Source organism: Mercenaria mercenaria, chromosome 19, assembly GCF_021730395.1.
Source record: "Mercenaria mercenaria strain notata chromosome 19, MADL_Memer_1, whole genome shotgun sequence".
Classification (NCBI taxonomy): Eukaryota; Metazoa; Mollusca; class Bivalvia; order Venerida; family Veneridae; genus Mercenaria; species Mercenaria mercenaria.
The window spans coordinates 2,384,477-2,409,397 of NC_069379.1; the positions used below are offsets into that span (position 1 = coordinate 2,384,477).

Consider the following 24,921-nt stretch of genomic DNA (forward strand, 5'->3'; position numbering starts at 1 on the left):
TATGTGCTTACACATACCTCTGCATTTTGTGCAGAATAATGTCTGTATGTGCTTAAACATACCTCTGCACTTTGTGCAGACGCCGCTTCACTCTGGAGTCACTGGCTAGCAGATCAAAGTCCACGGTCAGCTGATTTGCCAGTAGTCCAACATTCTCAACATCTGTTCCAGATTTGCCAACCTAAAGAACAGAAAATAACTCCTTGCTGAATATATATGTGTATCACAGTATAAAATATATCTTTAGATAGTAACTTATACATGGCTCACACACCACTGTATGCAGATATAATTTTGTTTGTTTTGGGTTAATGCCGTTTTTCAACAGTATTTCAGTCATGTAATGGCGGGCAGTTAACCTAACCAGTGTTCCTGGATTCTGTACCATTACAAACCTGTTCTCCGCAAGTAACTGCCAACTTCCCCACATGAATCAGAGGTGGAGGACTAATGATTTCAGACACAATGTCGTTTATCAAATAGTCACGGAGAACATACGCCCCGCCCGAGGATCGAACTCACGGCCCCGCGATCCGTAGACCATCGACCTACCTACCGAGCCAAGCAGGCGGGCATATGCAGATATGATGGAGTCTTTCTTTGCAAAATTATACTGGTACTTCTTACAAAAACTTTAAATGCATTTTAACCGGAAACCATTCATCTGTTCTGAAGAGATGTTTGATGACTGAATCTTAACTACTGTGTTTAATAGTTACCATAGTTACTGTATGATTACAAAAAAAGTAGAACAAGCAGCTAATGCCTGACGGCATTTTGGCCAGGTTTTCTGAATTAGGTGATTAAGTGTTAAAGTTCTAATAAAGGCATACAATAAATAACTTTCAAATTAATAAGCACTTTTGTTGGAATATGGGAAAAAAGAAATGGACAGGTAGAAAATGAAATTAAAGAAATAAATTGGTGTAAAAAATAAAAGTAAGAAAAAGACCATTTTCAATGTTATATCCCTGAGACCTTGACCTTTGACCCTAAAATTAATAGAGGTCATGTACACATCAAGACCAAGATGATATTATGTTTGAAATTTCAATGTCCTAGGTCTAATACTTCTCTAGATATTTACCGGAAACCAATTTCAATGTTCACGTCCCTGTAACCTTGACCTTTGACCAAGTGACCCCAAAATAAATAGGGGTCATGTACACATCATGACCGACATACATGTACCTATAAAATTCTAGTCTTAGATGAAATACTTGTCCAGATATTGAACCAAAACCTTTTTCAATGTTCAGGTCCCTGTGACTTTGACCTTTGACCCAGAGACACAAAAATCTATGCGGTCATGTACACATCAAGATCAACATACCTATGAAGTAAGTTTCAAGGTCCTAAGTGAAATACTTGTCCAGATACTGAGTGAACTAAAAGGTTCATATGAGACTTGTTATCCCATCCATCCGCCTGAACAGCCCTTAAATACAGGCTGGACCTTTCTTTGAAAATCCAGCCAAACATAGGAATAAATGTGGCAAAAAAGTAAGAGAAAAGTAGGAAGAAATAAGGAAATTTAACAAAAGAAGTAGGAGTTTATGTAAGGTACAAACTTTGACAAAAAGAGCTTTTGGGGACAAAAAAAGGGCTTTTTCACTGGAATCATGACATTTCACTGTTCACAACTGAATGCACTAAAGATGCACCTGTTGAATCAAAACTACTTTTTTGAACACTGACAAAAACACTTTGATTTTGGGGTTCAAAAAATGCATTTTTACTACTTCTGATATAAAAAAGTACGAGTAATTGGATGTTTTATATAAAAGTAGAAAAAAAAATTAGTTGGAATAGTATGACAATTAGGAAAAAGTACAAATGCTGGAAAGCCTGACTTTACTAACAATGTTAACACTCATCATATCCTGTGCAGTTTTTGCAATATTCTTTGCCAGTTTCACCATGTTGGTCCGGTAGTCAACAAATCCAAGACCTTGTTTCAACTCTGTTCTTTCGTCAGTCTGTTAACACAGAAAACAAAACAATGATAGTGAAAGAAGTCTAGGTGTATAATAATCAAAGAAGCAATTATACTTCTTTTCCTTATTTAACTGAAATTTAAATACTGAATGGTTTTGTTGTAAATTTCTTCATGGACAACTTGAGTACAACAGACGCTCTGAACTTTATTATTATATTTTGTTAAATTGTTGTTAAGTAAAATGAACCACTCTGACCTACCAACAAAATGACTAAGTTGTGTCACCCAGTGTTAGCTACCACTACTTGCAGAGAAAAATGATATTATAAAATAAAAGCTCTGATAAAATTTGCATAAAATCAAAGTTTGCACCTTCAGATGCTTTTGTTATCACAAGACAGACAATGGAATCACAAATCTGACAGAGAAACATGATTACTTGAGCCTTAAAAGTAATGCATTTATATCACCATAGCCCCCTATATACCATTCAAATATAGCTATCACATATCAGTAGCCATGAGTCTGATCTAAAAATAGCCTTTAGGCCACACCAAATTGAAAAGTTGTTCATCAGATTTTTTTTCTGAAAAAATTGAGGCGGCGAGCAAAATATTAATTAAATTTTTTTTTTGATTTTTGAGAAAATCAGGAGTGAGCGAAGAGCGAAGAAATATGTTTGGCTCTCGAGTGACTAATAAAAACCTTAAAATAGAATGTATAGCCCTTTTACACTTTTACATCAAAAAATAATTCCACAGGGATTGAGAAAGTCTGACCTGCAGATGCACAACAAAGCGAACTCGTGAAAAAAGGTAATAACATAGGCATATATTACACTGTAATCAAATATTAAATGTATGTTTTTGAAAATGCTGTCAGAAAATATGTAATAAACAACAATGCATATCCTTAAACCATACTTATCACATACATATGTGATTCGAATATTTACTGCTATGAAAATGTAGCATTTTCAGCTGACTACAAAGTTTTTGATACATCAAATATCTGTGTAAGTGTTAATAGACCTATTCAAGCTTTTTATTTGAAACTAAGAATAGTTATTTACTGTCAAAGTCTACACCAGCAGAAACAATACTCTTAAGTCTGAATCTAGACAGAGTTGTGTTCCTTTTTAACATAGAATATTTTTATTTAAGTTTTATATAATTACCAATAGCTCTGTTACTTTCAAAGCTTTTGACTATTATGCACCTTTTACTGGCAAATCTCTGATTCACAAAAGTCGAGCATGATGTCTTATGTACAGCTCTTTTCCTAACTTTAAACTTTCATAACATATCCGGGGATATTAAATTTGTTGAAACAAAGTCTCAACTAAGGTCTGAAATGGAGATTAACGTTCATTAACATTAGTCTACTAAATGATTGGAAAATCTGAAAATCGAAACTGATCTAAAAAATCAACTCGTAATGTTTTCGTCCTTACCCCACCAACTTTCGTAGGCAAATGCTGATTATTTGGAAACAGATAAGTAAGTGACATGCATCAATAAGTAGTTACCCTTACCAAAATAATGTAGATTGATGTTATCAATTGAAATAGTATGTTTTTCTTCATCCAGTTTTCTATGAAATAAATCGACTTTTGCAGCATCATGAGCATGTAATTGGTAAACATTTGAAGAAAATGGCGTAACTGCATAATAGTAGGGGAAATAACTTTAATGCAACTAAATATAATGTTATGATCTATTATAGACGATGTGTGCGTAGTATGTATTTATTTTGATTAAAGTCCATTTGAGAACAATCAGGGACTGGAATTATAAGCATTTATACACTTTTATGTCCGTAAAAAGTACGGGTAGCGCACCAAAATAAATTGAGCTGATTTTTTTTTTCAATGGGGCGAGCGCAAGCAAACAAAATTTTTTTTTGTGTGTGTGTCATGGAGGTAGAGACTGCATATTTTACATAATTGGTCTTGATTACAAGTTTATGTAAGTCGTTCATACAGTTAGCAAACCCCTTCTTCGTGTATTTATCTATATATCTATTCATTTTTTCGATTATTTAATTTATTTGGCAGATTCGAAGCTGGTGTAAAATCTCAATGTTAAAGTGGAACATTTTTCTACAGTTTTGTCGCACGATCTTGAGGTCAGTGCCTGCAAATTATTATTTTTTTTTTTTTGTTGATGAAAAATATATGCCTTGCATTTCACTTATTCGCCTAGAATGTACAAGCATATTGACAAGACATGTTTTAATATCCATATACGCTCTGTACTGCTAAAATTGAATTTGTAAGTCAGTAATATTACGTTATAATCTCATTTATTATAAAGTGAAATTTCGTATTCATATCTTTCTTGTCTTTACATTCTGGACATATCCAGGGACCCTCCGGTATAGTTTCAGCTTTCAAGTTTGCACACGAATAGTGCCACCAATCAAATTCGCATTTTACATTTTCGCAATTAATCATTTCTCTATCGTTGGGTGTTCAGGTGGACAATATAGCCAGTCATTGTCAGAATCACTCCACATCCCTGTTACATGAATTAATTCATTGGAAAAGAAAATCCCTTCAAAATCTTAATTTTCGTAATCATTGTATGCCATAAGTAACACTTACAATAAAGTCTTTCCAAAAAGAACAAATTCGATGTAAATCAATTATAATTGCATGACCATGGATGACATGAAAATGCGTGTATTTCGTCAATTTTAATTGCCAAAATGTCAATATTTCCAAAACGACGTCAGATAGGGTATTTAGAACGGGGATCCCGTGCGATCGGAAAAAAGATTAATTGCGACATATACCAAACTGTTAGAACATGTCTGAATGTCAGAAAAAGACATGTCGCCAGTCCGAGATCCGCGACTGGACCGATCTATGACGTCATCTAAATGGCGGCCAAGTTTGAAAATATAACTTTGCGTAATTCATTATTTATTTATGTTACACAGCAAAACTTCAGCTTATTATCTTTAGTTTTCCATCCTAGAATATTTGTTGTCAATGTGATAACATTATCGAAGTATATAAACAATTAAATAATGTGAAATAATAAAAATAAATTTTACTCCACCCACTTTATCTCAACAGATTATTTTCTTGTTGAATATATTTGTTTGGTATATGCTACACCATCAAAATATACGAATATCATCATATTCCAATAGTGCTGTAGCTGTTTATGTGTGCTTTATGTCTCTGCTACACATGAACACTGTACCAATTTGCTGGCCCACCCTTCGTTTCGCGTTGAACTCCACAATGACTTTAAACATTCGCCATTAATCAAATGCAATGATTAGAATTCTTGCATAAAACCTTTGTTTTTTGCCGATTTCGGGCATGCACAAACAGGGAAAAAAACGTGTACAAACAAGGAGATTCTCGTGAGCACGCGCTGTTGGTGAACGTTTTGAATATGCTGTTGCGGGTCCAACGTAATTAAATTATGGATCCCGAATCAATTTTGGCCGAAGTCGAAAGGTCCGAGATTTATGAAATCTTTTCATCTGCATTTTTATTAAAAATATCATTTTTCAACCTAACTTTACTTTAACTTGTAATAAGCGCTACCTCTCTTGATACGCGACTGCATTGACGTTCCTTATTATTGTATTATTGCGCGTATTTGACTCGAAGTAAGTTTACACGCCGCGGCGATTTAATCCCTGAAAATGATAGGCAAACAACATTTACAAAAATTCAATTTCGTTTTCCAAATTAATTTGAGTCGAGAAAGTTGACATGCTAATTTTAAGGATTACATGGTGTAATGATTTCCCGCGCTTTTCAGTTACGATGATTACCGACATCGAAGAATTCGGCCAATGTCGGAAGTTTTCGACGTTTCCGGTGATTTCCGGTAGTTATCGAGTTTTGTGTATTTCTTTGTGATTTTTTTGACGTTTTATTTTCCAAATGCTAAACATTTATACGAATTGCTAAGAGAAACAAAATTTTACTACTAAAAGCTTTTTTATTCAAAAATTTATAAAATGTGTGTCGTCCTGTGACGTCACGCTTGGGGTATTTCCCAAAAATTGTTGCAATCGAAAGTAGAAAGGTATGGCCGACAAACGAGATTTTCGCGGAAGATTTGCTTCGGATAAGGGTAAAAGGCGCAGGAAACCCAAACTTATCGTTGACCATAACTATGCCAATGTTTTCCTGTGTGATGGAGACGATTGTAAAAGGAAAAAGTGTCCAAGTTCCTTGCACATGACTTTACCGCAAAAAGTAAACAAGAATGGTTGGAAAGTGGGTCGGAGGCTCATTGAACTGAATGTACTGCTACTCCATCTAAAATCATGCCGAAAATGCATGCTTGGCCCAGTGCCACTTATGTACAACAACATCGTTGGTGAATTGCAAAAGGGTTTAGGCGGATATCTATATGTTGTGTGCCAAAACCCAGACTGCAGCCACATAAATCGAGTGCCATATGGGAAGACCCACCATATAAAAAACAAGGGGATGCCATGCTTTGTTATAAACACGAAACTTGGAGCAGGTAAACATCATTTTTTAACATCGTCTTTGATGAAATTGGCTTTATTTTTTTTATTTATCAGGCATAGGCGGCTCTAGTCAAAGTAATTTGATGTTCAGATTGTTTTATATTTGTGACGGGCAATCTAAACGTCAAAAATTTAAAGGACCGAAATAATGGAAGTTATTTTAGTTAAATCACAGTACACAGTCATGTAAAGTTATGTGTTTATATGGCGTGTAAACACACGCCACGGTAAATGTTGATCGTGTACAGTACATACAGAGGTTTAAATCATCAGAAAATTCGTAATTTTGGATATTATTTGATAATTTTAACATAAATTGATGAGGAATTGAATCCCCTTTCCATACATGTAAGTTATATTTTAATTTATGGCCAATTTGTGAAACCCCCTGTGTCGAAAATTCCTAAAAACACCAGAGAGGCTGGCTAGTTCTGGGTTGAATCTTTGAGATCTGCTACAATATGTAAAATAAGTATGTGTTTCATGTGAGCCGTGCCATGAGAAAACCAACAAAGTGGCTGCAAAGCCACCGTGGATCTGCGCAGTCTGGTCAGGATCCATGCTGTTTGCTTTCAAAACCTATTGCAGTTAGAGAAACCGATAGCGAACAGCATGGATTCTGACCAGACTGTCAGAATGCGCAGAGTGGTCTGGGTCCATGCTGGTAGCAAAGCGACTATGTTTGTTTTCTCGTAGCGCGGCTCATGTAATTCTGATGCTTTGATGTCATAAAAATCTGATGTTTAAACGTTACTTTAGAAGTTGGTGTCACGGTATAGAACTTGAATATTAAAACGGGGAGAAAGTGTGCAGGCGGCCGGGTAGCTCAGTCGGTAGAGCATCGGAACGGTATTCCGAGGCCCCGGGTTCGAGTCCCGGTCTGGCTGCACATTTTACTCACCCTGTGACATTAGGCTGATCTGAATCTAAATTGCTTATAATGGCTGATTGTTTTTCTTTTCTTTTTTACGGGTAAAATAAACTTGCTCTTTTGTTTTCAGCTATGATTGACAGTTTGGGTGGTGCAGAGAAAGTGAACAATCTCCTAGCAGTCCTGAATTTGAAGGCGATTCATCCGAAGAACTTGAAACTAATGGAAACCCGTGCTGGTGAGGCTATTCAGGAGGTGTCCAGAGAATCCTGCAAAAATGCTGCAAAAGAAGCTTTTGAAAAAGAAATGAGGTATGTCTTATTTGTTATAAATATGCAAAAATTGTATATCCAAAAATCAACTTGTACTTCTAGGTAAGATGTTCGTCAGTTGAAATACTGAACATATTTTGTTCTTTTTATCAGTTTTCTATATCATATAGTCAGGTACTTTTATGTACATGTATATTACACTTACAGTGATATTGCCCGGCAAGAGACTGAGCAAGCACATGAGCAAATGGTAGGAGAGATTGATGACCTAGGAGTGTGTCCTCTCCCTGGAGAATCTCCATCACTTCAGTATGTAAAATAATTTATTACCAGTTTTGATGCAAGGGCAGATCTAGTTTTTATGTGAGGCTGAGGTTCTGATCCCTGGCTTGATTCGCCCATAAAGATTTTTGTCGTTAAACCAAAAAAAAAAATCAATTATATCAGTATATGAGCCGCTCCATGAGAAAACCAACAAAATGGCTTTGTGATCAGCATGGATCCAGACCAGCCTGCGCAGTCTGGTCAGGATCCATGCTATTCACTTTCAAATCTATTGCAATTAGAGAAACTGTTAGGAAACAGCATGGATCCTGACTAGACTGCGTGGACGCAAAGCCACTATGTTGGTTTTCTCATGGCGTGGCTCATATCATTAATTGTGATGTGACAATTTTGGTACTTTTTAAAGATTTTTGATTATCGTTTGAGAATACTTCTACTTCCACTTTATTATATTATGAATATTCAAATTACAGACTCAGACTTCAAGCAAGGCCGGTAATTGAATGTGAAACAGATTCCGACGTTGAGAAAGATTCTGTACAGTCTGAAGTAAATGATCCAGTACCAGGTCCGCAGAATGAATCTTCTGTTATGACAAGGTAAAGTAAATCAAATGCACAGTGGTAAATATTGTTCTATTCAGTGAGACCATGCACGATTCTGTCTTTCAATACTATTAACGTGCAAATAGGGCACTAAAATAAGTTAGCCCCAAGCAGATGAACAACCCTCTTATAGGGAATTGGTAAATTTTTATGACCTATCCACCGGTCGATTGTAACCATGGCCCATGGCAAGACCATGGCAGTGGTTTGAAAAATCAAAAGTCAAAGTCCCCACTATTCCCTCGGCCAGGGGAAGTCATTGTCACAACTGACTGGTGCATAATACCATGCAAAAAACATTCCTTATAACCATTTGCATGCAGCTAAGAGCATTTATGATATAAATTATTTTTTCAGTACACCTCAGAATGTACTTCAGTCGTTACTTCATACAGAAAGAATAAGTCGTCTGTCGGCAATAAGATTCGCAAAACAATCGCCTAAGCTGAAATCAAGGAAAAGACTTGAGAAGAAGTTTCCATGTCGTACACGCACTGGAATGTCCTCTTCGTGTGATACAGCCTGGCAAAAGAAAGGTTTTGATTCGCTTACATGTGAGTAATTTTTGCTGTCCAAACTTAGTCTTCAGTATATTTGCTTTGAACTTGTAACTTTGCATACCTAATGTGGTGTCATAACCCTAGTCAGTAGATTTGTATCCAAGGGCAGATAACACCACCCAGCATTATGTTATGAATGCCTTCCCCTTCGAACAAAGATTTGTATTTCATTTCTTTCAGAGTTTGATTTAAAGATTGCAAATGAAAAAGTAAAGCATTATGTCAGTTTTATTGTTTCAGTTTTCATGATATGCCTGCATGTTTGTTCTTTTACATTTTAGCTCACACCTTCTTCATGACAACAAACAAAGCAGGCAGGAGGAAAAAGGTCATCAAAACAATTGTTGGACATAGGCATTGTGGCAAGTGCAAGTGGTGGAAGCGGAACAGGCAGGGTCAGAAAGTAAGAACTCATTATTGTGTAAAAAATCACACTGGAGTGCAAGATCGATGGAAGCAGCCAGTGGTTTGAAAGGAGTTAGAGAGCTGTTCAATGAAGGAACTCCTATTGAGTACTTGGAAGGAGATGGGATAACACCTTTGATAGCTAGGCTGAAATCAGATTTGAACATTTCTCTAAAGAAACGCTTTGACAAAAATCATGTTGTCAAAAATGTGACTGGGACATTGTATAAAATGAAGAGTGCCCTTAAACTAAGTGACAATGTTATATCACACATAAAAAAATGTTTGTCCTATGCTTTCTCAAAAAATCAAGGTGATAAAATTGGAATGGAGGAGAACATTCGGGCATTGATACCGCACCAATTCGCAGACCACACTCTCTGCCATGGACGATTCTGTGGATATAAAAGAAGGCCGTCTGAGAAGTATGTGCACCGCAGTCTGCCATATATGACACCGCTACATGACAGTAATCTCAGGACCAAGCTACAGGCGGTGTTTGACACTGTGACAGCCAATGCCCACAGTTACGTTGACCTTGGATCTAGTCAACAATGCGAGTCGGCCAACAGACATGTCTCATTGCGCGCACCAAAGTCACATTATTATGGTGACACTAAGAGTCTGGACTACCGTGTGGAAGCGACTGCTGCTTGTATAAATGAGGGAAGACATTACCTATCGCAGGTACTATTATTCTCTTTTTCTATGTAATGTTTTAGTTGTGTAACTTCTGTTTTCTCTTGACAATATTTTACACCTCAGCTTAGTCAAGCATAAACAAGCTTATTATGATTGTGATCCATATTTATCAATATCAGACTGCCATATCATAAGTCTTATCTATTACAATCCATTTGTGCATGCTTTTATGGATCCAGACTGATAATCATGCTCATAATTTCATTAGCATGGTATGTGCTTGACTAAGCTGAATTTCTGGTTTTTGCAGTTATTGAAGTGTTTACAATAGCTATTAGTGTGTCTGGTCAAAACTTAATTTTGTAAGGTACAAATATATGTTTTCTGAAAAAATGGGGACAAACACTATCTATCATAACATTGTATCATATAATAAGATTATCTAAAGTCACAAACAATACAATTTTTACACTGAAAGACCAGACATACGACTCTTTTCATACTGTTGTTCCAGTTTCAGTCAGTGTTTTGTTCTTACATTCTTGTTCCTTAATTTTTGTTTTTATTTGTTGCATAGTTTAGTCAACTACATGGACACAGTCACACCCAAAGTCATAAGAAGAGAACTCAAACATAGGTAATATTTTGCAATAATTATTATGTGATTTACTTACAGTGAATAAAATGTATACCAGGATGACAGTGTACTACTTGTTCTTATCTGTACATTTTCAGTATTTTAGCATTTGATCAAAATTCATTCTAAGGGCAGCATGTATAGATATATTGAATGAACGAAAAGTAATGTTTGTCCATATTATTCACTAAGATGTTGTATTTTGTTGATAACACTGTAATATAAATTTTTATTATCTAACTTGTAATATATGAAACAGGGATTTGTGAAGTTGGGGCTTTCTCCAGGAGAGTACACTATTCAACATTCGGAAAGACAGTTGAAACGACGGAGGGAACTGACAGATAGAGCCCTGTTACCATCATCTAAACGTCGGCGACTGGAGCTGAAGAAAGAACGGGCTGTCATTCAAGGGGCCAGTGAAGCAATGGAAGGGGACACATATCAGTCTGGTATATCCTTATATTTGTGGACTTTATATAGCCTCAGATATTATTTGTAACATTTCCTTTTCTTTAAATTTTATTATTTCAAAAGGGGAAAGATTTAGACGAGTATAGAATTTTTGTACAGAATGGTAATCGTATGCCTAGAAACTTCTTTTGATATTCATATGATTTATAATACTACATGAGCTACCTCAGGCAATAACCTATATGAAAGTAACTGTGACCACTTTGGATCCGGTCAGCTCTAAAGTCTAGTCTGTTAAAGATCCAAACTATTTGGGTCACATCTGTATGACAATGACTGAAAAACAAACAGATCCTAATCAGACTACTGTTTAGCTTAGGGTGATTTTTGCTTGATGTAGCTCATATATGTAACAGACTATATGTCTGACATCAATATTTAGGGACTATTTTGCTTGATGTAGCTCATATATGTAACGGATTATATGTCTGACATCAATATTTAGGGACTATTTATCATTCTTACAGGGATTGGTCATATGGAGGCAATTGATATAGAACGCATACCTGACGCTATTGCCCGTGGCAACTTCAAACCAGTCGTCATAGATGGAGAGCCAACCATCATAACATTTGATTTAGAAACAACAGGACTTAGTAAGTTATTTTACCTTTAAAATATTACAATGAGATTTTATCTACTACTTTCCATAACAACCTTTATTGTCAGCAGAGAATGTTTGACTACAATGCATGCAGATGGGTGTCCTGTATAAATGGTCACTTTCCAGTCCAACAGTAGAATATCCCTCAGTTGCTTAGGGAACATTATGTATCCTTATTAGACTGGTCAAAATTATTGTAATGTTTGTTTCATTTGTCATTAATGAGCCATGTCATAAGAAAACCAATATAGTGCATTTGCAACCAGCATTGATCCAGACTGACAAAAGAAAAAAAGAATTGTTATTTGTAAGAAAGTTACTACTATATTTCTTAAGAAGGCATTGAAAGTATATGAGCCGCGCCATGAGAAAACCAACATAGTACATTTGCCACCAGCTTGGATCCGTACCAGCCTGAGCATCCACGCAGTCTAGTCAGGATCCATGCTGTTCGCTTTCAAAGCCTATATCAGTTAGAGAAACTGTTGATCCTGACCAGACTGCGCTGATGCTCAGGCTTCTCTTGATCCATGCTGGTCACAAACCTATTAGGTTGCTTTTCTCATGGCGCGGCTCAAAATTTTCTTATTGATTGTCATTTCAGTTGTGCACAGAGTGATGCCGGACATAACACAGATAGCTGCAAGTGACCAGTCGGGAAAGACATTCAATGTCTATGTCAACCCAATCCAGCCGATAAATCCGGAAGCAACGACAGTGACTGGAATTTCATTTGTGAATGGAGAAATGAAAGTTCGAGGACAGATAGTTCAATCTGTACATGTGAAGGATGCTGTTAGCCAATTCTTGTCATGGTTGGAGCAGTTTAAAAATGTTGTTTTATGTGCCCATAACGGAAGAAGGTTCGACTTTCTGATCCTAGTTGAACTGCTTGAGAAACTTCATCTTAGTGAAAAGTTTAGTGAAATAGTTCCTGCTTTGTTGGACACAATGAGCATATTCAGGAAACAATATCCTAAAAGTTCACTGAAACAAGAAGATCTTGTCAAAACTCATTTAGGAATTACATATGATGCCCACAATGCTGTTGGTGATGTTATTAGTCTGGGCAAGCTTATCTCATATATGAATATTGACAAAAAAGAACTTATCAAAAACACCTTTTCAGTATCTGCAGTTTATAACAATTTACAATTCAATAATGCAAAAGCTAAGAATATCCAATCTCTTGAAGTCTTGATTTACTCAGGAGTGTGTAAAAGACCCACTGCAGAAAATGTGGCCGGGTCAGGTTTGAACCTCGGATACCTTCGGCTCATCCATAAACGTCGAGGCGAGGACGGACTACGTGAAGTTTTTACTTCACTCAACAATGAAGGACTTCCAAGAGTAACCAATTCTAAAAAAGTACTGGAAGACTTTATACCAAAATTGATAAACTATTTACTGAAGTAACATGTATAAATTAGAAAAGTACTGAAAGTTTGTAGCAAAATACAGCGAACCGAAGAAAATCTGAAAATTAGGGTACACATTTTCTAACTTTTATTTCTTCACTTACAGACGGTAAATTATTTTCAAATTGTGTTGTTGTATTCATTTGAATATATAGATAACATCTATGTATAGTTTAGTGATGGCATTACTTACATTATTCGGAAAAAAATATGTTTTGTGTGACGACATGCTATTTTTTCCAAATATTTTAAGGATTTTTTGTATGTCAGAGTTCAACTTTTCTTACAAAAATAAGATTTTATTGAATAAAATAACACCATAATAGTTTTTTTTTTAATTGAGAAACTATTTTCAGGATGTATTAATGCCTTAATTGCATAGAAATATTTGAAAAGTAAAAAAATCATGATTTTTTTAATTTTGCTTATTTCTCATTTGGGTCCATTTCCGAGAAGCTCAAGTTTTGACATCAAATAAGCTAAATTTGAAAAAATCTGCGGTAAAAAGTTGGTAAAATGTGTATTTTAGTTGTTGAATGCTGAAATATCACAAATATCACAGATTTGGAGAATTTCATAAAAGTACCTATTACGGGATGTCATCCTTAAATCTTACACTAAAACTTTTGAAAAATGTTTGTGTCTACTTTACACATCTATGCAGTCTACTGATGTAGTAATGGTGTGTAATGTAAAGCATAAACATGACGAAGCGTAAAGTTTGAAGGATTTTTCCATAGTTAATGAACATTTGATGAACAGAAGGTATTTATTATATATTTTTCAATTTATCTGTAGATCTCACCAACCATGTTTGAGTTTATAAATCCAATCTAAGTTGATTATATCTATGTTGGAAAAATTCAAATTTTTGTGTTTATCAAACTTTGATCGCGATGGGGTGGGGTGCAAAGCAAAATTTTCTAGTTATAGGCCTAGAGATTTCATTTAACGACATGAAGAATATAGGTATCGATACCAGTTTCTATTAAACGACAATATTTACATTTAAAAAGCGTAAGGGACAGACTATTAATTTAAACCAAGCAGAATTGTGTTCTGTCGGCACCTCACCTGCAAATTGTGTAAAGACAGGATGCCCTTTTCTCATAATTCCGAGCCTCTAAAGCTAAACTTCCTACCGATATATCGGAAAAAGTGGGAGTCATTTTACATATATTTAATATTAAAGAAATTACCACAACGAGAATGTCCGTTCGACATGTATAAAATATGCAGTTTCTGTATGCCCTGGAAATGCATAGATAAAACATGTGTCCATAACAACCTGAAACGGCCGACTTCGATCGGCTAATGTCAGCTGAATAGTCTTGTTTTTTTTTCGATATTTCCAGCACTTTAGTTATGTTTTATGCAAGAATAGCGATAACACACGTTTGTTTCGTGAAACAACATCTGCAGAATCCCTCGGGCTATGTTGGTGCACTCGCCCTACGGGCTCGTGCACCAACCAATCCCTTGGGATTCTGCAGATGTTGTTACACAAAAAAACGTGCGTTAACCCTACATTCCTACCTTTCTTCTAACGTTTCTTTCCCGATTGATATGTTTTATTTTGAAAGAAGCCTTTCAAAAGTTAGGATTAATAGTTCCCATAAGATCTCAAAGCTTTATTGAACAATAATAGAGTCTTTTAGCAATAAACTTTCCAGAGTCCATAATTTGGATTGTTACCTTCATTTTAGAATATGTTGGTTATTTTAGCCCAGTTTGTGAGAAGGAATCTTTTCATGATGGGTATCACGACTGGGTGATGAAACATTTGCCATCGCCTGGCATTGAGAACTCTTGAAAAATCTGTGATAATTTTATCAATAGTCAAGGGCTGGCACAACATTTGATAAAATTTTTGGAGAATTTTCATAACAGTTCTACGACAGAATTCTTGCTATCAAAAGTGACTTTCTTGAAATCAAAATTGTCAACGGCAAAAAACATATGGCGACCATTCACAAAGTTTCTTGGAATATAGACAACCTAATTAGAGAACGGTTGCCATATATTATTATTATTATTACCTATCTGATTCTAATGGGCTAAAAGTAGTGTACATAAATATATAACCCGTGTAAGAAGTATTTTATTTCTATGCTTCTTGATGTTTAATGTATAATACACCGGCTGCAACCTGTAAATGTTACTAGTTATAACCACGAATAGTTGCAGTAGGTTTGTGGATGTATGCGTACATATGTTTTGGATGACACGCTTCAAGGTCAAGGTCACACTTAGGGATCAAATGTCATATGACTCTTGTTTCGTGTCCGCTCTGTAACTCTTGAAGGATTTTAAAGACACTTGACACAAGTGTTCACCATTTCGAGACGACATGCAGAGCGCATGTTTCGGATGACTGGCTTTAAGGTCAAGGTCACACTTAAGGGTGACATGCCATACCTTTGGGCGTTTATTGCTCCGCATTGCGATGCTCTTTGTTTCCTACAAGATTCAGTATAACACTTCTAGTTTAAACTAGGGGCGTTTGTTTATTTTCAGTCAAATTTGACTCTATTGCTTTAGCAACAATAATCGTTTCGTATCTGATTTTAGCGCGATCCATTGTGTCCCTACTGACTCGGCTCTATCACAATCTCTTTACCAAGATGCAAAGTCAGTCCATGTCAGGGAAATCACGATCATCATATTAAATGCATTCTCGAATTGTAGGAAAGACTATTGCATAAGCCCTAGGGCACATTTTACCACCGTATGTTTAATATATCATACCCGTATATAGTTTCCATATCATGCAAAGTTGTGCTACTGGAGCTTAGTGATGCTGTGATCAGACATTTTGATACATATTTACAGGTATATAACAATAATATTTAAAACAATACAGAGAAGATATTGACGAACTGATGTTAAAACATTGTCAACAAAAATTGTTATAAGCAAATTTATTGATGTGTTACAGCGGCATAAACATTTCTGAAATGATTGTAAATGCTCCACAGACATGACATCATGTCAGTTTTCACTGAATGCCGTGTATATTTTACGTAGGAGTGATGGGTTTGGCGACGACACATCAATTTGAATGGGTCAATAGCGAAGATATATGAATATCACAACAACAGCAACGAAAAGTAGAAAGTAACTTATAAATGTGAAAGATAAATTAGATATAGTTATACTCTTTTATTCTATAGTAATGTCCAGCTGTGTTAAATAGCAAGACAAGAGGTCACTAGAAAGAAAAGAGTTTATTACAGTATATTAATATACAACTTTGAAGGGTCGCGAGTACAAGTCCCTGCGAGGTGATTGTGCTTTTGGTTATAAGTGTTCTAATCTATTATTACTGTTTTCAGTTATGTACGATTATTACTATTAGATAATTATCGACAGGTTTCTATTTTTGATTTACATTTAATTACGATGCAGCATATAAATTACTTCATCAAAGCTTTTCCTTTATTATTTTCCTATGCTCACCTTTTACATAAATATTTCATCATTGCATATTGATCTAAATCTAGAAAATCCTCATTAAACATCTTTACCTTGGCTAAATATATGAACTAACGGTGTATACTGCAATCACAAATAAATGTTCGTAAAGTAACAACCATTTGTTTCAAACAAACTTCCAGAGTTTTAGTAGTGTAATATATTCATACTGTGTTTACTTACACATTAACTAGTATGTAGTATTTAAACCTTGCACACTACCTTTCATACTCACAAACATGGTTATCTTATAATTCCATAAATGATATGCGATAATTGTTCATATATTCAAATATGAAATTTGGGCATAATATATCTTTAATATTGTATAAATGACGTTTCTTTTATTTGAAATAACATAATGCTAAATATTATGTATGTGTACGATGTAAACTACAACAAATTTCACTTTCAGCAACAAAAACAAACAACTCAATAAATCATTGGAAGATTATGATATATTTAATTTTTAAAAAATGGCCGCCATTTTCCTGACGTCATAACTCAGTCCAGTCGCAGAATTCACACTGGCGACATGGCTTAGAATAAACTTCAGACATTACGGACCAGATTGGTATATGTCGCAATTAATCTTTTTTCCAATCGCACGGGACCCAAAATATGGCTCTAAGCGAATACACTAAGAAAGTGTATTTGAAATGTCAAGTAGTTACTAAACGGAAAATATCGGAACATCCCGATCCCATCATCGGACTATTCCGGCTGTTTATAGGGTCTCACTCGATAAACTCCGTAAGGAACATCATGATATGCGATTTTAACGCCTAGTTACTACTGATTGACAGGTACTTATCAGAGGATAACAAAGCCGCGGTGCCGCACAGTGTACCTTTGAAGTGCCTTCGTCCGCACTCCATCTCTAGGCCTATATTACCTCCATGGCGGCAAATCCGATGAACAACTTTTTAATTTGGTGAGGCCTTAAGACTGAAATTTGACAACATTATATATGTAGTCACACAAACCTGACATAATTTCACCATAGATATAAATCTGGCAAAATAATATCAGCATAGCCAAATATCGTAAAAAAGTCACCACAGCCCAGAATATGACATAGTAATGTAACAATAGCCTATATCTGACAAATTTACAAACAAATTTATGGGGTTTTTTTTAAATCAACAGTAGGACTATGCTATTTTGACAATGTAAAATTCCTATGTAAAACTGAGATTGTCGTAACAACAAGAGAAATGCACGGGGATCAAAGAGAAACTAATAATAATGAAAAAATGTATCTCCCAGTAAATTATAAAGTATCAAAAACACTCAAAAGTATATCCCAACAGTGCAGTAGAAGAAAACGCATAGAATTTTTTAGTGCAAGTATTTGGTACCGTAAGTCTCTCATATTTATACAATAAATATTACATGTAAATAAAGCGTCACTTTTTTATAACATCCCACTGTCCGATCTTTCTGATCGCATAACGATCTCTCACAATTACAAAATAAAACCAACGTGTCATCAAAATTATCACTTTTTTACACGGCTTCATGGATATCACGGCTTACTAATATTATTTGTAACCATGCGCCAACCAAACAAATGATGAAAGATCGGGACTTTTTCAAAGGTATGCTTTATTTTCTGTAATTTTCTGATATTCTAACCTTCAAACAACTAAATGGATTGCACAGAAATAACGAAGAATTTATGCAATATAGCTTTTAGTTTAAATTTTGGACCTATCTTTTTCCAGCCCAACAACAGACATGTATATGTCACAAACCCGGCTTGTCATCGAATTCAGTGTCAAACTGTCAAAGGTTAGATCTACTAGAACATAAACACAATAAATAAACAGTCGCTTACTATGTTCTTGTAAGTCTTGTAAGTCCTGTAAGATGAAACGGCTCATGTTCATATATATTCCGTATCGGGAACATTGACAATCGCAGTACGATCTTTACCACGATCATGAAAACAGTAACTTTTATTCCTTTGTTTACATTTCAAACATGACGATTCAAGAACGTAAATTTCGTGCTTTCCGACCCACATGGTGTGTAAACTTTTGTAATTTAAAGTATGGTGTATTCGGCAAACCATTTGTAATTTCTGACTGTAAATATCATTGAGAGTATCATTTATGTTCACGAAATTTAACTGAATATTTAAGTTTTTATACTTGCAAAAAAAAAAAAACAAACGTGATGGCCATGATCGCTGGTTTCGAATTCTCCGCCCATCACCGACGTGGAATGGAATCCTCACTTGATGTGTTAAACTTTTCACGTAAGGAAGACATCCAGCTGAGGTTAGTGTCTCGATCTAGGTACTAGTCTGAGTCCCCGAAAATGTCTGGAGGGGCACTTGGAGTCTTTCCCCACCAACAAAACCTGGGAATAGTTCATTGTGTCATTTCGGTGTTACTCTCATCAAACAAAACAAACATTATTCCCGTTTTTTGTTTGTTTATATTTCTAAATAAATGAATATGCAAACGGGTATTTGTTTGTTTCAGTGTAACGTGAAAATATACTATTACAATTATAAATCAACAGTGAACGCCACATGCATTATATTTTCACGAGGGGTTAATGCTTTGATCTTACATTTAAAACAAACGTATTCCTAGTGTATAAAAGATAAAGGTAAATGTCTTGTTTATTATAGTGCCACCTCTATTGAAAGGGTCAGCCAATTTGGCTTATGAGACACCGTTATTGTGCTTTCCAATTACCTCCCAACTCCTACCATTACGCCAGGCGCCGTGCGAATAAAAGTCGGTAACCATTCATTCAGCTCGCAGCTCAAGAACCGGCCATATCAGATCGAATCCCATGACAAACACCCCCATTTTTATGTATACGAGTATGTACTCGTGGAATTATATGTTAAGTGTAAAAAGTATGTATTCACAGAGCAAATCATGCATGCTAAATAATACGTACGATATGTTTGCTTTCTCACTGTCTAACATGTCCGAAATGATCTATTCGATTTTCATCATAGAGTTCTAGTTTATTTTTCACCTTAAATTGAAGCAAACGTGTTCAATATAATTTTAAACTTTGAAGTTTAGTAGGTTGTAGCATTCTCTAGATCAAGGGTATTTTCATTACCTTCTGTAGTCAGTTATTTATTGTAAAAATGCTTTTTTTAACCAAAGTGGAAAATATCAGGTACTTGAAAATACAGCTTTCTAAAAGGTCAATAAAAATTCTCGATGTCATTTGTCAGACATACCTTGTAAATAAATAATATTATTACATACTTATTAATACTGCTATTTCTTTTGTTGCACTTTGTTATATATATATATATATTAGCCTCGCCATGAGAAAAGAAAACCAACATAGTGGCTTTGCGACAAGCATGGATCCAGACCATCCGCGCAGTCTGGTCAGTATCCATACTGTTCGCTGTGAAAGTCTATTGCAATTAAAGAAACCGTTAGCGAACAGCATGGATCCTGATCAGACTATGTTGGTTTTCTCATGGCGCGGCTCATATACACATATCTGTCTGAGCAGTACAATCCCTGTAAATGCGCACTACGTAAGCGCTCAGGCCCTTCTCGCACACCATACAGGTCTATAATGTGTAAAGGCATGTGCACAAAAATGACAAATTTTGCCAACAACTGGTAAATTGTAATGTGTTTTTTTAGAAAAGTAATAAATGGAAATAGAAAAATAGCTCTCAGCTCATTTACACCGATAGTTCAGCTTTATTATATATGTTTTAGTTTTTCGCAGTTATGCATGATGACATAGAATACTGCCACCGAAAATTGTGACACGAATATACTGATAACTTTTCCCACTTTCGTCTTTTAATTAAAGTAAGAGTTCAGCACTTCATGGTTTTAATGTATTGTCACATTGGAAAAAACTTTGTTTTACAGCAACTTCGAAATTCCTCAGAAATCATATCATGTACCCAACCCACCTAATTCATAATTTCAAAATAGCATAGTCCTTAACCCTTAGCCTGCTGGCGGTAGATGATTCTGCCTTTGCGACCAGTGCAGACCAAGATCAGCCTGCACATCCGTGCAGTCTGATCATGGTCTGCACTGTTCGCTATTCAGTCAGTAAATTTTCAGTGCAAACCCCTTTGAAAAATAAATGGTACGGTCCAAATTGAAAGATGGACCAGTCCATTATAGAAATACAGCAGGGTAAGAGTTAAGGCCAACATAATACCATGACAGCCACAGATCTTAATTAACAATATTACCTTGGTTATAGACTTGCAATCATGGTGGTCACTTCTCCAGCCTGGGACACAGATTCCTCCAATATCTGTAACAGATCCCAGACAAAATCTTTCATGTCATCACCAGCAGTCGTTATATTCTCTTGTGTTGTGGATGCCTTTCATTTAAAGATAACAACATTATAATTCTTTTACTTAGGTACTTCTTGCTTTACAAAATGGATGTTTTAAGTATGGAACTGACACAGGAACATTTTAAGTAGCTAAATAAATATATGAGCTAACCAGAAGAGACAATTTTAAAACAATCTCAAAGTTTGTTTTGGTATAAAGTTGTATCAATACAATTTAGATGACTTGACAGCTTTAGTGTTAGAGGAAGATACAAGCTGCCCCTCCTTGTGATGTAGCACATCCCTCTGGATGGTGTACCATGCCCTGCCACATGGTATAGCAAGCCCCTTCCTAGCAGTGAACTGTGTCACTCTGGGTATGCAATGGTGCCCATTCTGGCAGTGTATCTTGATGGGCTAGATATATACAGTCAACTACCTGAACCTCTCGGACATGGAATCCCTTTTAGATTTGGCCCTCTTGTATCAGCTCATTGAATGACTATCAAAACATCCATTTTAACCAAGGTAAGTCTTGTTTAATTTTTAAATAAACAAGAGCTGTCCGTAAGACAGCCAAGCTCGACTATTCGAAATATTGTCCCAGAAGCAGGAAAATATTACCCAAAAAGGTTAAATATCAAAAGAGTTTTAAGTTCAAAAGGGGACATAATTTGACCAAAATGAAGGTCAGAGTTATGGAACTTGCTGCTATCAACTAGTTTTATAACCCCGAAGGCACATGTGAAGTTTCAATTCAATATCTGCATTAGTTTTGGAGATAGTAACTTGCATGTAAAACTTTAACCAGAATTTTCTAAGTCCAATAGGGGGCATAATTTGCCCAAAATACATGTCAGAGTTATGGGACTTGACCCAGTGAGGTTGGTTATTGATCTAGAAAAAGAAAAAATAAGTTTCAAATCTATATGCCTTTTAGTAATAGCTGTATGTACGTGCACGCAAAAGTTTAATCAGGATTTTCTAATTCCAAAAGGGGACATAATTTGCCCAAAGTACATGTCAGAGTTATGGGACTCAACCCAGTGAGGTTGGTAATTGATCTAGAAAAAGAAAAAATAAGTTTCAAATCTATATGCCTTTTAGTATTAGCTGTATGTACTTGCACGCAAATTTAACCAGAATTTTCTAAGTCCAAAAAGGGTCATATTTTGGCCAAAAATGAAGGTCAGAGTTATCGGACTTGCTGCTATCAACTATAGTTTTATAACCCCGAAGGCACATGTGAAGTTTCAATTCAATATCTGCATTAGTTTTGGAGATAGTAACTTGCATGTAAAACTTTAACCAGAATCTTCTAAGTCCAAAAGCGGGTATAATTCGCTCAAAATACATGTCAGAGTTATGGGACTTGACACAGTGAGGTTGGTAATTGACCTAGAAAAAGAAAAAAATAAGTTTCAAAGCTATATGCCTTTAAATGATAGCTGTATGTACTTGCATGCAAAAACTTAACCAACGTGTGACGCCGACGGCGACAGTCTACAGTTTTGCAAACCACTTGAGGTTGTTGGTTTTTTTTGTTGTTGTTGTTTTGGAGACACTGCATTAACATAACTATGAAATCAGTTAAAAGTGAGAGTAACATGTTATAGTGTTTGCCCAAAGTGGCTATTCAACGGTGTATACCCATATCGGATCCCTCTGTAGAAAATGGTAAAACGGTCGAAATTTCGAGTTTCTAACGTTACTATCTTGCCATTTTATCAGCAAAATTTGAACGTCCGTCCGTCAGTCAAAGGCCAAAAATGTAATGGACGACTTTTGACCCTTCAAAGTGGGATCATCTATATACACATCCATATATTGTACCGAACATGTAGGGACTTGAACATATACTACCATACATCAATGTATGACCTACCATAGCCTCTAAAGCTACTCCAGATTTCCAGGATATATACCCTCATTTACATGTATAATATATTCATGTGTAAGGGGGCTCGAACTAGGTCGAAAACCTTCCAGATATGGTCAAAATAGTGAAATATTCTAAGTTTGAATACTTCCCGGTCACCTTCTATGACCTCTCCTCAAAATCAAGGTCTGACCAGGTACCCAATCTTGGTTAGACTAATAATTACACTTTCATTAAGGTATGTCTATATTTCATTGACATATGGGCTCAAACTAGGTCGGAAACCTTCCATATGAATGTTATGTGAAAATGCTGATTTATTTTCAACTTAAAAAGCATATTAAGGGAAGTAAAAACACCATGATCTATACCCTTAGAAACAGATGTTGTTTTCAATGTGAATATACCATCTCAAAATTCTAACATTGAAGTTGAGGGTGCCGGTGCCGTTAGAAAATTTTGTCGAAATGGGTTCCCGTGCCGGGTGCAGAGTCAAAAGGGATCCTGTGAGGCAAAATTGCACCGACTGAGAGGGATCCTGTACATTGACGAAATGGAAAGTAGGGCGTTTTTAAGGAAACATGATGAAAATATCCAAATAAAGCGTGTTTACAAGTAAGATGGGATCAACGACTTCACATCTAAGGTACCAGATATTTGCTATATTTAAGAAAAGTCGTATTTAAGTTTCATAAACATCGCATGATATTCATCCAAGCCAGTACCCTCCGTCTATATTCCATCTTCGTTTGGCCTTGTGTGAACTGATAAAAAAAGCAATGGTATATAGCTACGTCATTCCGTGGGCCATATGTTTTTTTATGCATAAAAATGTGTTTAGGACGAAGGAAAAATTGATTTTCCGAGCTGACTGACGTTTGAGTTCATTGTTTAGCACAAAGAGTGTCCTGTGTGCGGACAGAGAGGGGTCCGCTTTATCATTTTTTACAGAGAGGGATCCGATATGGATATACACCGTGAGCATGCCATTTAGTTTATCTGACAAGGTATCTGTGTAAAATACCAGTTTATCTTAACACATATCAACATATGTGTGAAATTTCATTTACCTTGGGACTGATCTTTGCCCGTTTACCTCAGGACTGATCTTTGCCTGTTTACCTTGGGACTGATCTTTGCCTTTTTACCTTGGAACTGATCTTTGCCTGTTTACCTTGGGACTGATCTTTGCCTGTATACCTTGGGACAGATCTTTGCCTGTTTACCTTGGGACTGATCTTTGCCTGTTTACCTTGGGACTGATCTTTGCCTGTTTACCTTGGGACTGATCTTTGCCTGTTTACATTGGGACTGATCTTTGCCTGTTTACCTTAGGACTGATCTTTGCCTGTTTACCTTAGGACTGATCTTTGCCTGTTTACCTTGTAATTGATCTTGCCTGTTTACCGTGGGACTGATCTTTGCCTGTTTACCTTAGGACTGATCTTTACCTGTTTTGATGCAAATTCTGGTTAAGAAGCAAATGTTGTCAATTCATCCACTGCATCTACAAGAGGTTTGGCCGCCTCGGCACATTTCTGTCGATTTTTTTCCGCAGAATGCTGTCTGGAGCCTGTAAGATACACTATACCTAACTTTTTCACCTAACTTTTGTGCTGCTTAATGCAGAATGGTGAGACATTTTACACTCTACTTAATGTTTAGTTTTAGATTTGAGTTGAGACCTTAAATAAGGTATAACGTTTACACCTTAATTAAAGGTTAGCTGAATATTTCAGCCGTTTATACCTAACTTTTGTGTTCCTTAGTGCAGAAAGATGAGAAACTTTACACTTAACTTAAGGTTGAGTTTTAGATTTGAGTTGAGACCTTAAATAAGGTATAAAGTTTACACCTTATTTAAAGGTTAGCTGAATATTTCAGCCGTTTATACCTAACTTTTACACCTAACTTTTGTGCTGCTTAATGCAGAAAGGTGAGACATTTTACACTTAACTTAATGTTGAGTTTTAGATTTGAGTTGAGACCTTAAATAAGGTATAAAGTTTACACCTTATTTAAAGGTTAGCTGAATATTTCAG

General features: G+C 35.8%; 2 protein-coding genes across 2 annotated transcripts; both read left to right on the forward strand.

Moving 5' to 3' along the window:
• The first annotated feature begins 5,689 nt into the window (after positions 1-5,689).
• Positions 5,690-9,513, forward strand: LOC123558486 (uncharacterized). The gene is made up of 6 exons (XM_053532045.1): positions 5,690-6,441; positions 7,450-7,630; positions 7,799-7,900; positions 8,350-8,475; positions 8,839-9,035; positions 9,323-9,513. Exons 1-6 carry the CDS (start codon positions 5,997-5,999, stop codon positions 9,511-9,513), a joined length of 1,242 nt encoding a protein of 413 aa, XP_053388020.1. The 5' UTR covers positions 5,690-5,996.
• Positions 9,514-9,585: 72 nt separating this feature from the next.
• On the forward strand, positions 9,586-13,340 carry LOC123528174 (uncharacterized). Its single transcript, XM_053531940.1, has 5 exons — positions 9,586-10,133; positions 10,666-10,725; positions 10,985-11,177; positions 11,667-11,795; positions 12,408-13,340. The coding sequence occupies exons 3-5, from the start codon at positions 11,153-11,155 to the stop codon at positions 13,217-13,219; spliced, it is 966 nt and encodes a 321-aa protein (XP_053387915.1). The 5' UTR covers positions 9,586-10,133; positions 10,666-10,725; positions 10,985-11,152; the 3' UTR covers positions 13,220-13,340.
• Positions 13,341-24,921: the final 11,581 nt, after the last annotated feature.